Here is a 14,866-nt window from a genome sequence, read left to right on the forward strand (position 1 = left end):
AAAGAAGAAACTTGATATTGAAAATGCCAAGTCACAGGTATTTGAACAGTTTGAATCGAGTGAAACATTTCTTTATGGAGCTACTCCAGATAAAATCTCTCCCAATGTTAATGGACAGGCTGTAGAGAAATCAGTAAATATTGAGGAAGAAAATAAGACTGAACTTGTTAAGAAATATATTCAAACATTACCAAATGATGATATTCAGAATTCTAACCAGGATCATGATAACACATTGGATGGTGTAGATCATGCTCAAAACCCAGGAATCCATTCCACACCAATTTCTACAGGAGAAACACAAAGACAGAAACAGCCTTTTTCTTCAACGAAGCTGAATGTTGGTGCAGATGAATTCACACCCAAGTTTACACCTGATTGTGTTCCCAGAAGGTCTGAGATTTCAAATGTAGACTGTGTTATGGCTGCAGCAAGTGAGATTGCTAATATGACTAGGACATTTGCAGAGAAGTTTAGTTTGAGTAGATTACCAGTTCCTGAACCTGGTATTTTCTATGGAAATCCCATTTATTTTCCTTCTTGGAAAACTGCCTTTGAAACTTTGATAGAAACCCGTGAAATTCAGCCCCAAGAAAAACTTTATTATTTGAAGAAATATGTTGGTGGCAGTGTGCGAGATGATCTAGAAGGATATTTTCTTATGAGAACCCCTGAAGCCTACGATGAAGCTAAACAGCTTCTTGAAGATAGATATGGAAATCAAGTTGTTAGGAGATGCATTCAGGGATAAACTAGATGCATGGCCGAAAATTAGTTGCAAAAATGGAACAGCATTGAGAAAGTATGCTGACTTTCTGATTGCAACAGTGTCTGATTGCAACAAGTTTGAGAGCCCTCGACTTTGAGAAGGAGAATAGAATGTTAGTGTCTAAATTGCCAGATAACTTGATTCACAGATGGAGTCGCATAGTTGTCATTTTGAGATCGAGGAAAGTATATCCTCCATTTTCAGAGTTTGTGAAGTTTGTGACTGATGAAGCCAATATTGCATGTGAACCAGTCACACGTGTCCTTGTCATGAAGCAGGACAAAATCAAGGATTCCTTTACACACAAGGATAGGGTTAGAGACACACAGACAAATCATAGTCTTAGAAGACCAGCTATCTCTATGTCAACAGAAGTAAAGAAGAAATATTGCTTCCTGTGCAACAAAGATCATAAACTTGAACATTGTGATGTTTTCCTCAAGAAATCTGTTGCTGATAAGAAGCAATTTGCGATGCAACGTGGGATCTGTTTCGGTTGTTTGAAATGGGGTCATCGCTCAAAGGCTTGCCAGGATAGATTGACTTGTCAAGTGTGTTCTCGGAAACACCCAACAGTGTTTCATGGTGACCGTGTGGACAACAAATGTGAGATGAAATCAGATCAGCAAAGTTTGAATTGAGAAACACAAGCGAAATCTGTGAACGGGAAAGTAGCTGTTAGTCATATGAAGGACACCGCTCAGAATAACAAGTGTGCGATGATCGTACCAGTGTGGTTGTCACATGATGATAATCCAGATTCTGAGATATTGACTTATGCTTTATTGGACACCCAGTCTGATACAACGTCCATTCTTAAGGATACCTGTGAGAGGCTTGGTGTTAATGGACCTAAGGTTCAGCTGATGTTATCTACAATGCATGCAGAGAACGAAACAATTGAGTGTAAGAAGATCAGGAATCTAACTGTCAGAGGATACAACTCTTCACTGAAGATACCTTTACCTATTTCCTATACCAGGGGTATCGTAGTCACATTCCTACACCCGAGAATGTAGCTCAGTGGACGCACCTCGCAAGCATGTCAAGTGAGTTGTTAGAGTTACAGGACTGTGAAGTTGGTATTCTGATTGGGTACAACTGTCCCAAAGCTCTCACACCCAGAGATGTCATACCCGCAGATGCAAGTGGACCGTATGCTGTGAGAACAGACCTAGGATGGAGTGTGGTTGGTGTCATGGATCCAGAGGCTGTTGATGAAGATCCTATTGGAACGAGCCACTGTATGCTCACGTATAGGGTACCTGAAGAGCTGTCTTCCAGATGCAATGCTGCAGAGAAATCTGAGCTTTTGAACCATGTGGTGATATCCTTGCAGACTTCGGTGAAGGAGACTATAGGAACAAAACAAGTTGTCAAGTTGCTTGAACAAGATTTTGTTGAATATGAGAACAGTGACAAGGTGTTGTCCTACGATGATGCGAAATTCGTAAAGATTGCAAAAGCCAGAATTCGTCAATGCGCTGACAGGCATTATGAAATGCCCCTGCCTTTTCGTCACCCACAACCAAAGTTGCCTAACAACAAAGTTCAAGCTACTCGTCGCATGGAGCAGCTGAGATCACGTTTTAGAAAAGATGTCCAATTCCACACAGACTACGTGGCATTCATGGATAAGATCATCCAGAACGGACATGCTGAACGAGCTCCTGTGATAGATGACAGCGAGAAAACTGTTTGGTATATTCCACACCATGGGGTGTACCACCCACGGAAACCCAACAAAATACGAGTCGTGTTTGATTGCAGTGCACGATTTCGTGGTGAATCCCTAAACGACCACCTCTTGCAAGGTCCAGATATGACGAACACATTGATCGGAGTCCTCCACAGATTCCGTCAAGAACGGATTGAGGTGATGTGTGATATTGAACAGATGTTTTTTCAAAAGAGGTCATGACCTCTCTCCGTCCACAGGATCGTGCCAATTCCAAGGAGACAGAACTGCTCAAAGGCATGGACATTCTTGAGAAGCCTTTGGGAATTCACTGGTGCGTAGAAACTGATACTCTGTCAATCAGAGTTACTCTACAGGACTCTCCACTGACACGTAGAGGCGTGTTATCAACGGTCAGTTCTGTGTATGACCCCTTGGGTTTTATAGCTCCAGTCATCATGGTTGGAAAGGCTATACTACAAACAATGTGCCGAGATAATGCTGACTGGGATGACCCAGTCCCAGAAACCCTGCGACCCCAATGGTAGAAGTGGAGAACTGAGATTTTAGAATTGACAAGTCTTAACGTAGATAGATGTTTCAAACCACAGGAGTTCAGTGATATTGAAAGAGTGGAGTTTCACCATTTCTCAGACGCCAGCTATCTGGGATATGGTCAGTGTTCTTACGTCAGATTGACTGATAGTGGCGGAAAGATATATGTCTCATTCCTGATGGGAAAATCCAGAGTTTCTCCGCTAAAACAGGTCACCATACCTCGCTTAGAACTCACTGCAGCACTGGTATCAGTCAGAATCAGTACTTTGTTGTCCAGAGAGCTTGAATTTGAAGATGTGAAACATGTGTTCTGGACAGATAGCAAGGTGGTAATTGGCTACATAAACAACGACTCGAAGCGATTTCACGCCTTTGTGGCTAATCGAAAGTGTCACAGATCCGAGATAAGACTGAGCCAGCTCAGTGGAGATACATCCAGACTGAGAATAACCCAGCAGATGATGCTTCTCGAGGTCTCACACCTCATGACTTGATACAAAAGTCCGACTGGCTGAAGGGACCACTCTTTCTCTGGAACAAGCAACTACCTGAACAGCACACAGATTCAAACAGTGTGATGTTAAACGCAGATGATCCAGAAGTGAAATGTGTTAAAGGGGTTGTGATGAAGACGATGATTAACTGAATCAACCAAGCTAGACATGGTTGATCGATTTGCACGCTTTCTCTGATTGGTTCAGGTTGAAGCTGTTGTTGCAATGTGCCTGAAACTGAAGCGAAAGTTGAGACGAGATGTGAAATTGAAACACAGCGAGATTCCGCGGAGCTGACAAAATTATTGGATCAAGCACTAGTGTTACTGTGGAATGACATGCTGGAAGCTGAAATGAGAGATAGTCAAACACTGTCAAAATCGTGCTTATGCAGAGGAGATTCAATGTTTGGCGATCTGTGAAAGACAATCAATACACATCCAGACAACTGAAGAAGACGAGCTCACTCTCGCCTTGATCCATTCTTGATAGCTCTGCGTGATTCGTGTCGGAGGTAGAATCAGGCAGTCTTCCCGCCACCCGCAATGAGAAACATCCAGTGATACTTGCAAAGGGACAACATGTTAGCAACCTTATTATTCGTCATTGCCATGAGAAAACGTGTCATCAAGGACGCGGGATGACTACAAATGAAATAACGATCAAGTGGCTATTGATTGTAGGCTGTAGCTCTGCAGTTTCATCTTACATATACAAATGTGTGAAGTGTAGGAAACCCGAAGTCAAGTACAGCAACAAAGGATGGCAGATTTACCATCCGAACGCAGTGAATGCGCCCCCACCATTCACATATTGTGGCGTGACTGCTTCGACCCTTCCTGGTGAAAGAAGGTCGGAAGACTCAGAAACGCTATGGCATACTCTTTACTTGTTTAGCCTGTCGTGCTATACATGTTGAAGTTGCTTCATCACTCTCCACAGATTCTTTCATAAATGCTCTGAGGAGGTTCCAGGCAGTTAGGGACCAGTGCGAGAATTGGCGGGTGTGATAGAGGCACAAACTTTGTTGGTGCCATGAATGAACTAAAGGACTCTTTTGAGACTGAGATGTTAAGAAACTACCTTTTGAAATGTAATTGTGACTTAGTGAAATTCAACATGAATGTACCTGGAGCCAGCCATATGGGTGGTGTCTGGGAAAGACAGATACGCTCAGTGCGTTCAGTGCTCAATCCCCTTATGGACCAAATGAAGGCCCAGCTGAATGATGAAACCCTGAAAACATTGATGCTGGAGGCTATGGCGATTGTGAACAGTCGGCCGCTATCAACTGATACTCTTAATGATCCAACATCATTAGAGCCTCTGACAGCAAATCACTTGCTGACTATGAAAAGTCAGATTGTACTGCCCCCACCGGACATTTTCAGAAGGCAGATTTGTATGCGTAAAAGCAGTGGCGAAAGTGCAGTACTATGCCAATGAGTTTTGGTCTAGATGGAAGAAGGAATTTCTTCAAAACATGCAGACACGACAGAAATGGACCCAACATTTCAGAGATGTACATGTTGGCGATGTTATGATCCTCAAGAATGACAATGTACCAAGAAATCAGTGGCAACTTGGTAGAGTAGTTGAGACCTTTCCGAGTAAGGACGGACATGTTCGGAAAGTAAAACTTCAGATCGCAGATCAAGGATTAGACTCAAAGGGAAGACGGCAATCTTCCACTACCTTTCTGGAACGGCCTGTCCAGAAACTGATACTTCTCCTTGAACATGAAGAATGACTTGAACTGTTTATGCTGATTGAGCTAACTACTTGAACTGATCTGAGTGGATATGTTTGTGAACTTTGCAAGTATTGATAATACTGAAGTGTGAAATATCTGAATTGAAATGATGTTTTGAACATTTTAAGGTTGGATAAGATTTTATTCAAAACCTTTTGTCTTATTAAAACATCATGTTTTAGTGAAATCTATGTTTACTTTAAAGTTTGAATGTGTGTTAAGAATTAATTTACTTGGTAACATTTAAATTGCGAGGATGAGTTAACTTGCGATGAATATGTAAATTGCGAGGGCGTGAATGGAAATTAAGGATATTGCAATTATATGTGTGTATCATTAGTTGCAAGTTATAGATAGTTTCATATTAAAATTAGTTTATACTAATTTGTGGGGGAGTGTAGCGGTTATCGTGTAGGTCAGAAGTTTTTAGTGGTATGCGGGTGGCATTGGCAGAGGGTTGCCTCCCTTTTGTTTTGGACACCCTTGCGAAACCAGATCATGGCTGAAAGCACATGTCATGTTGAACTTTGCAATGTCTTCTTCGATGGACATTCATGCGATGTGAGGAACCATGGTGTTCACAAAGTTGTGAAGAGAATGTGTACGGACAAGGTTTGCGACAACTTTGTATTTTAAATGAAGAATAAATATTGGAACTTTTATAGATTGTGTTTTGCACGTGAGTTGCTTGGAAACCTAGCGGACTACCGCTATAGTCGCCTTATCCTCACCCAGAATCATGATTCTCCATTAGGAGGCCACCTTGGGGTGGAGAAAACTCACCTATGGAGCGACTAACAACTGATATTATGGGACCGCTCGATCGTACACAGTCTGGTAACAAGTACATCTTGGTGGTTACCGATGCATTCACAAAATGGACAGAGGCTTACGCCATGCCAAATATTGAGGCGAGAACAGTAGCGAAGAAGATTTGTGGGTTTAGTGGAAGAGTGGGTTTGTCGCTTTGGTACACCTGCACTGATACACAGCGACCAGGGCAGACAGTATGAGGCTACTCTCTTCCAAGAACTATGTAAGTTGCTTAACATTGTGAAAACAAGGACAACAGCTCTGCGACCGCAAGCCAATGGCAAGGTTGAGCGTTTTAACCGTACCTTGAGTGCCATGCTCTGCATATTATGCAGATGGGAAACCTAAATCATGGGACAAACATCTTCCGTATGTCATGGCAGCTTACAGATCTTCTAGACACGAGTCTACTGGGTTTACGCCAAATGAACTTACACTGGGCAGAGAAGTATGATTACCAGTCTAACTGATTACTGGGAATCCTAATGAAATGGCTCAGAAACATGATGAGTATGTTGAGGAATTAAGGGAAAGGTTTAAATATGCCTTTGAGTCTGCTCATCGTTGCCTTAAACATTCTTCAGAAATAAGGAAGAAAAGGTACGATGTGGGAACTAAAGAGTTTCATCAAAGTTGGACAACCAGTGTGGTTATATAATCCTGGGAAGAATCTCCCATCCAGTAGGAAGTTCATTCCTTGCTGGAAGAAGGGATGGGTTGTCATCAAACAGATTGATGATGTGACTTACCGGATACAAAATGGTCCAAATAACTCACCTCGTGTTGTCCATGCCGACAGACTTCTGCCTTATGAGGGAGATGCTCCTCCAACATGGTGGACTTCTCAATAATTCTCACACGTTGATAGCGTACCGTTATTTCCCATGAATCTGAAAACAATTACTTATTCCCTATATGCTTTTGTTTTGCGAGAGTTGAATGTTGCAGTTACATTGTGGATGTAACAGATCCAAATGAGATCTAAGGAAGGTTTTAGCATGGAAACTGAATGTTAAACGACTTATCTTTTAAATGGTGAAGATATAAAATTTGGGCTTGCTGTAAGCTTTCTCATCTATTTACTAGATATGGTTGTTAGGTGTGGATTTTACTCTTGTTTTCTCTACGGAGGCTGATGAAGGATCATAATTCATGAGAGTATTTAGAATAAAGAAAAGGTGATAAGCACTGTTATAAGTTGCAACATATCTAATGTGAGTGTTACTTACTTCTTTGCAGTCGCAACAATGGCTGACATTTTAGATCTTGGAGTGGAAGATGAGGTGATGGATTTGGTGAACGAAGAAAGGGTGGTGAAGGAGGGGGCGCCAGGGATGAAGTTCGTAAAGTTCATCCCGAACATGGACTGCCCTGCCTGTCTGGTTACAAAGACGTTCTCATCAAGACGTGTGTTTGAAGAGCACTGGGCGCAGACGCACCAAAGGATGCACAAGACGTTTGCATGCCCTGTTAAGAGGTGCAAGAGCTCACATTCCTCAATGAAAGCTCTAAAATATCATGTAGCCCATTCCCATGTCAATTCAAATGTCATCACTTCCAATGTTGACAAACTGTGTGCTGAGGTGACCTTGGAGGTGGAAAGAAACAAGAATTTCGTTGACCCTGGGGTCTACTGTTTATCATGGCAAACATGGCGACCCCGGGGCAAGAGGGCGGGCAAGAAGGGGAAAGCAGCGAAGTCCTCAACCTCTTGCTCTGCCCTGTCTGCTCATGAGCCACAGGCTGTTCATCAAGAACCAACTGAATCAGATAAACCCACACCTATGCCAACTGTGTCTGACAATTTTATGACAATCTATACTCATCAGGTGGTAAAATAACAGATAAATGTATTAATATATTTGATGATATTATTACACCCAAACTGCACACTGTACAGGCTGAAAATCTTGAGGGTGATATTACTATAGATGAAATAACACGAGCTGTTAAATCAATGAAAAATAACAAAAGCCCAGGAGTATATGGTTTCCCAATAGAATTTTTAATTTTTTTCTGGAAAGATCTTCACATTTGGGTTTGTAGATATATATCAGAAGCATTCAGGCAAAATATGTTAAGTCCAACAATAAACAGAGGCGTCATCACATGCATTCCAAAAGCTAACAAAAACAGACAGTTGTTAAAAACTGGCTTCAATTTCCTACTGAATTCTTTGTATAAAACACTCAGCACATGTATAGCCAATAGAATTAAAACAACATTGAATACTCTTATTCATGAAACTCAGACAGGTTTTATACCTGGAAGGTGTATTAGCGAGAACATTAGATTATTATATCGACATTATGTTTGAAGCAAAAGTACAAGATAAAAAGGGACTCTTGTTACTTATTGACTTTGAAAAGCTTTTGACACTGTCTCTCTAAAGAATTTATAATTTTAACAATTGGAAAGCTTGACTTTGGACCCAATATGGAAAAATGGATCAAAATATTAATCAATAATGCTACATCACGTAGTTATACAGAATGGTCATTTATCACAATTTTTTGACAATGAAAGGGGCTGTAGACAAGGGGACCCAGTCTCTCCCTATATATTCATCTTAGTGGCTGAAATATTAGGAATAATGATCCGTAACAACACTGCAATAAAAGGAATTACATTGAATACCACAGAACATAAAATTGGACAGTATGCAGATGATACTGAATTATTTCTCGATGGGCGTGAAGAAAGTTTAAGGGCAGCAACTGACACTCTCAATAATTTCTACAAAATGTCTGGTTTAAGAATAAATATAGATAAAACGAAAGCAGTGTGGATAGGCTCAATGGCAGGTAATAGCATGATTTTATGCCAGGACCTTAAGTTTGGTTGGCATAATGGGGATTTTGATATTCTAGGAATAAGACTTAATCCTAATTTAAATAACCTTTGGGTAATTAATACAAGAAAAAGACTAGAAATTATTAATAGAACTCTAGGGAATTGGAGGAAAAAAGTTGACATTAATAGGAAAATAACTGTTATTAAAACTTTAGCACTTTCATCATTGGTGCATATATTCACTTCACTCCCCAAATCCTCCAAAGGAATTCATTGACAAATTAAACAATATATTTTATAAATTCATCTGGAATGATAAGCGGGATAAGATAAAGCGAACGACACTTATTAGAAAATATGAAGAGGGGGGACTCAGAATGGTTAATGTACAGGTATTCATAAACTCTTTAAAACTGTCAGTTTTACATCAATATCTTCAAAATAATAGCAATTCTAGCCCTAGTATCTTTCCATTTAAAGATATATTTCTGCTTGGAGCCAATATTGAAAATTATGTCAGTATTATGAATCCCTATTGGAAAGATGTATTAGCTGCATGGGGAATATTCTATAAAACTGATTTTACAGATATTGATCAAATCTTATCCCAACCCCTTTGGTTCAATCACCAATTCCAAAATAGTAATTTCATTATAAGACATTGGCATCTCAAAGGAATTCACTCTATAAGAGACTTGTGTAATGATCAAGGTATTTTGCCATTTAGTGAACTTAAGAAAACTTACAAAATTAAAGGCACAATTCTTGACTATTATCAGGTTCTTTCAAATATACCCAAAAAATGGAAAGAAACTATAAGAAAGAATTTATTGATTGTTCATAATCATTATCTTAACACATCACTGATAGATTTACTTTCAGCACCAAAGAGATCCAGATATTTCTATGATAAACTTATAACTACTGAAAACCTACCTTCAACATGTGAAAAATGGCAAAATATCTTTGATATTGCAATTCCATGGCAAGATATTTTTAGAAAATATAGAAGATGTACAAAGATACTAAATTGATTGACTTCCAGTTTAAATTTATCCACAATATTGTCTACACAAAGAAAATTATTGAGAATGAAATTAGTAGATGATGAAAATTTGATACATGTTTATTGGGACTGTGAGTGTGTGAAAACGTTCTGGCTGAAACTGAAAGAATATATTGAAGATAAATCATCAGAAAATTTTACCCTGACAAAATATACAGTCTTAATTGGTGGAAATAATAACGACCTTATGAATCACATACTTCTTGCCAGTAAAAAATATATCCATATATCAAGTATTAAAAAAAATAGTTATCACTGGATACATTTGTAAAAATATTGAGTGATATTTTCAAGACAGAAAAGTTTATTGCCAGTAAGAATCAAAACATATTACAATTTGACAGAAAATGGTCATCTCTACTGCACACATTCCCAGCCTAATGAAGATCCCAACATGTGTAATGCCAACCCATATGAATTTCTGTTCTACGGTGTACAAGTGTTGTTGCATCATGTACTTTGTATACTTGTATCTACTGACTTTGAATGAATAAAAAACTACTTCTAAAACAAGTGTTTGCCACTGATATGAGATATCGTGTTTAAATAAGTTTGAAATGTGGTCAAAGTGTCCTGGTGACCTTGAAGATAAGGTCAAGATCACGCAAATCGACTGGTGTATGTGTAATCCCCCAATGTAGGCTGACACAATATTTGAAGACATTGGGTACAACAGTTCATGAGATATCGCCTGAACAAGAGTTGGAAAAGTGGTCAAAGTGTCGTGGTGACCTTGAAAATAAGGTCAAGATCACACAAATCGACTGGTGTATGTATAATCCCCCAATGTAGGCTGACACAAGATTTGAAGACATTGGGTACAACAGTTCATGAGATATCGCGTGAACAAGAGTTGGAAAAGTGGTCAAAGTGTCGTGGTGACCTTGAAAATAAGGTCAAGATCACGCAAATCGACTGGTGTATGTATAATCCCCCAATGTAGGCTGACACAAGATTTGAAGACATTGGGTACAACAGTTCATGAGATATCGCCTGAGCAAGAGTTGGAAAAGTGGTCAAAGTGTCGTGGTGACCTTGAAAATAAGGTCAAGATCACGCAAATCGACTGGTGTATGTATAATCCCCCAATGTAGGCTGACACAAGATTTGAAGACATTGGGTACAACAGTTTATGAGATATCGCGCGAACAAGAGTTGGAAAAGTGGTCAAAGTGTCGTGGTGATCTTGAAAATAAGGTCAAGGTCACGCAAATCGACTGGTGTCTGCGTAATCCCCCAATGAAGGCTGACAACAAATTTGAAGACATTGGGTACAACAGTTCATGAGATATCGCCTGAACAAGATATGGTAAAGTTGTCAAAGTGTCGTGGTGACCTTGAAAATAAGGTCAAGATCACGTAAATCGACTGGTGTATGTGTAATCCCCCAATGTAGGCTGACACAATATTTGAAGACATTGGGTACAACAGTTCATGAGATATCGCCTGAACAAGAGTTGGAAAAGTGGTCAAAGTGTCGTGGTGACCTTGAAAATAAGGTCAAGATCCCGCAAATCGACTGGTGTATGTATAATCCCCCAATGTAGGCTGACACAAGATTTGAAGACATTGGGTACAACAGTTCATGAGATATCGCCTGAACAAGAGTTGGAAAAGTGGTCAAAGTGTCGTGGTGACCTTGAAAATAAGGTCAAGATCACGCAAATCAACTGGTGTATGTGTAATCCCCCAATGTAGGCTGACAACAAATTTGAAGACATTGGGTACAACAGTTCATGAGATATCGCGTTAACAAGAATCGGGACGTACGGACGCTGCTGAATACATAGTCCCCCGTTCCGCGCTGCGGCGGGGGACAAAAAAGAAACTGTGTCTGATCTGCAGATGGAAATTGCAGCTCTTCGGAAGCGCAACACTATCCTGCAACAGGCCCTTGCTACTCGGCCTGGGGCGCAGTGGCCATCCTGCCAAGACATCCCAACTTACAGGCCCCAGCTGGATGAATTCATCGCCAAAGGCTGGGAGGCGATGGCGGTGCTGCAGTCAGCTGAGGGGAGGTGTTTTCAGCAACAGTTGGACCAGCGTTGAGCAGCTGATGCTTTTATTAAAAGCATGTCTCAGGGCAGTGGCAGCCAACGGGCATAGGATAAATGAGACACAGGGTGCATACTGTGTCTCAGTGTGGAGAATTTCAATTTTTTTCATTTTCTCTGATGTTCTTATCACATTTCTTTCCGTCTTCTTATCTTTTCTCTTTTGATTTCCTGGAGATGTGTTCTTGTGTCTCCAATTCATGTGGGAAACCGACGGCACCATAACCTGGAAAGTACTGAGCAGGAGCAATTCAAGGACTAATGAACTGTGTTTGCAGGACAAGAGTGTTTTTGAAAGATGAAGAACTGTGTAGTACAGACTGATGATGGACAATATGTTCATGGAACATACCAGTATTGGGTTACCTCATTGTGACATTTAAAATGAGAGGTGATCTATATTTTCTTGGATATATATTCATATTCACTGGATATGTGTAAGTATATGAAATGTGCATAAGAATTAACACAAGGTAAGGAATTATTAATGTATGTACATGATATTATGTAACATGTATTTATCAGAAATGCATAATTGTATTGTTTGAATTGTATTGTTATGCAACAAAACAAGGTTCGTCTTTTATGCTCACCTTGTAACTGTAAGGGCAAACTGCAAGAGAGGAAAAAATAGGATTATATAGCTGTATTAATGTAACTATGTTAACTTGGGACGAGTCTTCTTTAAAAAAATGGGGCTATTGTAATAGTCAGGTCGTAAACGATCGAGGACTTTGTATTTTTATCACGCTTCCGAGATCGTGTTTATGTTTGTGAATTACCCCCGAACCGGCCCCTGATATTTAACCCGAACCGGCCCCTGATATTTGACCCAAACCGGCCCCGAGAAGTAAATATTTCTACATTGACATATGAATTAAAGTTCCTTTAACATAAATGACGAAAACATATTACTCATATGTGTTTACATGTAATATCAATTTTTGAAAATATATAAGCGAATATTAGTGTCGATGAGAGGCAAGTGAACATGCAAGTGTGCTGATCACGGAGATCCCATGGTAGAGGACATTTTATGTAATTCTTTTAAGAATCTAATAGATCAATTGCAAAACAATACTATAGTAAAACGTGTACTTACATTTCGTTGTATCGTATCCACAGAATTGACACATTAATTCAATACAAGAATAGCACATAAATCCAATATAAAGAATTCATGTTTCACCTTTGTTATGCCCAAGTTTCAAGTAACGAAAAATAATGTCGTCCTTCATCTTTTCGCATGTTTCCATGTGTGGAACATTTGTCAAGATTTTCAACACACATTAACCACCTTTCACAGAGTGAATTCTGCTAACATTATGAAAACTAAAACATTCTTTCAGCTCTAAAATTAAACTGTTATTTTACGCAAGTCTCACTGAGCGATTAAAGTGAATATGTTGTTTTAATATTTCTTTGAACGGATTATCGTGAGCGAATTAATGTACGTTGTCTTAAGCGTATGCTCTTACTTGACACTGATTGCGTTCACTCAACGTTAACTGCACCGTATACTGTTATCTTCACCTTGCGTATAATCTTATAAAAGACATTATCTGAAGGACATGATTCATAATTTGTTCTTCATGGATAACGTGTCCGATTCTTGCGTTTACTGCTCATTGAGATGCCGCGAAAGACAAAAGTGCCTGCAGTGTGACTTTTGTGACCGATGGCAACACAGGACTTGCAATACAGGTAACTATTTTGATTTATTACATATTTTTATGACTTATACAATACTTTTCAATCTCTGCGATACTAGAACAATTCCGCTACAACGGAACAACTGCAATTGATGAAGAAAGCCAAAACATGGTATATGGCCAGGACCTTCAGAGTTGTCAGACAACCTTTCAAACAACTATATACCATTCATGTCTTCATCCTAGGCGAAAACGGAGAGTTGAAACAAGTCCCAACGGCATATGCTTTCATGTCCCGTCGTCAAGAAATTGATTACAGGAAGGTAAGTTGCTTTTGAACATTTTCTATGACAATCTACTCTAAATTTCGCATTAACTAAATTAAAACAAAATTGGTCATTTATAGATATATTAATAAATAAATATCCTTTTCCAGGTGTTCTCTACGCTTGCAGAAGAAATGGGAGGGCTGGAGTCACTGTGTGTCGAGCGCGGGGTATGGCAGGCCGTCCGAGGGCTACTACCCATGGTCGAGATCAGAGGATGCTTATTTCACTGGGAGCAGGCAATCCGGAAAAGTGCAAGCCCTTGGTCTTGATGTAAGTATATTCCAGTGTGTTACTAGTGAGACAATAATCAGCAAACTCATGTAGTTCATATGTCATATATATTCATAAATATTCTGTTTATTTGCAGAACGAATTCCACAAAGGACAGGAATCCTATAGGACAATCAAGAAGCTGATAGCATTTCCTTACTTGCATCACCGCCACATTCCTGACCAGTTTGTCGCCATCAAAGCCACAACAGAAGACACGAGCCTGTGCCCCCTTTTCACCTATGCAGAGAACACCTGGCTTTGTTCAACTGTTTGGCCAATCACCAGCTGGTCCGTGTATGGCATGACAGTGAGGACCAACAACGATTGTGAAGGTAAGTTCCCATATAAATTTTGTTCAAAATTTTAACACTAAGTTGCGTTTACAGTTTGCCATATAACAATTTCTGATGTTATGTGAGTCTAATCTTTTTATTTCTCTGTTTCAGGATGGCACAAGAAGGTCAACCAGGCGGCCGGCAAAAGGAACCTTCAGTTCTTCCTTTTGGTGAACCTCCTTCACAAAGAAGCCCTGTATGTACCCCAGGTACCCCAGTTGCTGGCCTGGGGTCAACTGTCACGCCACCAATCGCGGAAGACCTGGACCCGGTTGTATCAAACTTTAATGAAGCATTAA

The 14,866-nt window shown here is 39.8% G+C and overlaps 1 protein-coding gene across 1 annotated transcript; it reads left to right on the top strand.

Annotated features, from left to right (window-relative positions):
• Nucleotides 1–13,174: 13,174 nt before the first annotated feature.
• Nucleotides 13,175–14,866, top strand: LOC124268584. The gene is given in 6 exon segments (XM_046703579.1): nt 13,175–13,189; nt 13,750–13,965; nt 14,067–14,200; nt 14,202–14,229; nt 14,327–14,564; nt 14,679–14,866. Coding segments are annotated over 6 exon segments (819 nt in total).

The sequence above is a fragment of the Haliotis rubra genome, unplaced genomic scaffold, assembly GCF_003918875.1.
Source record: "Haliotis rubra isolate DU_JTF1 unplaced genomic scaffold, ASM391887v1 Scf1391, whole genome shotgun sequence".
In the NCBI taxonomy this organism is placed as follows: Eukaryota; Metazoa; Mollusca; class Gastropoda; order Lepetellida; family Haliotidae; genus Haliotis; species Haliotis rubra.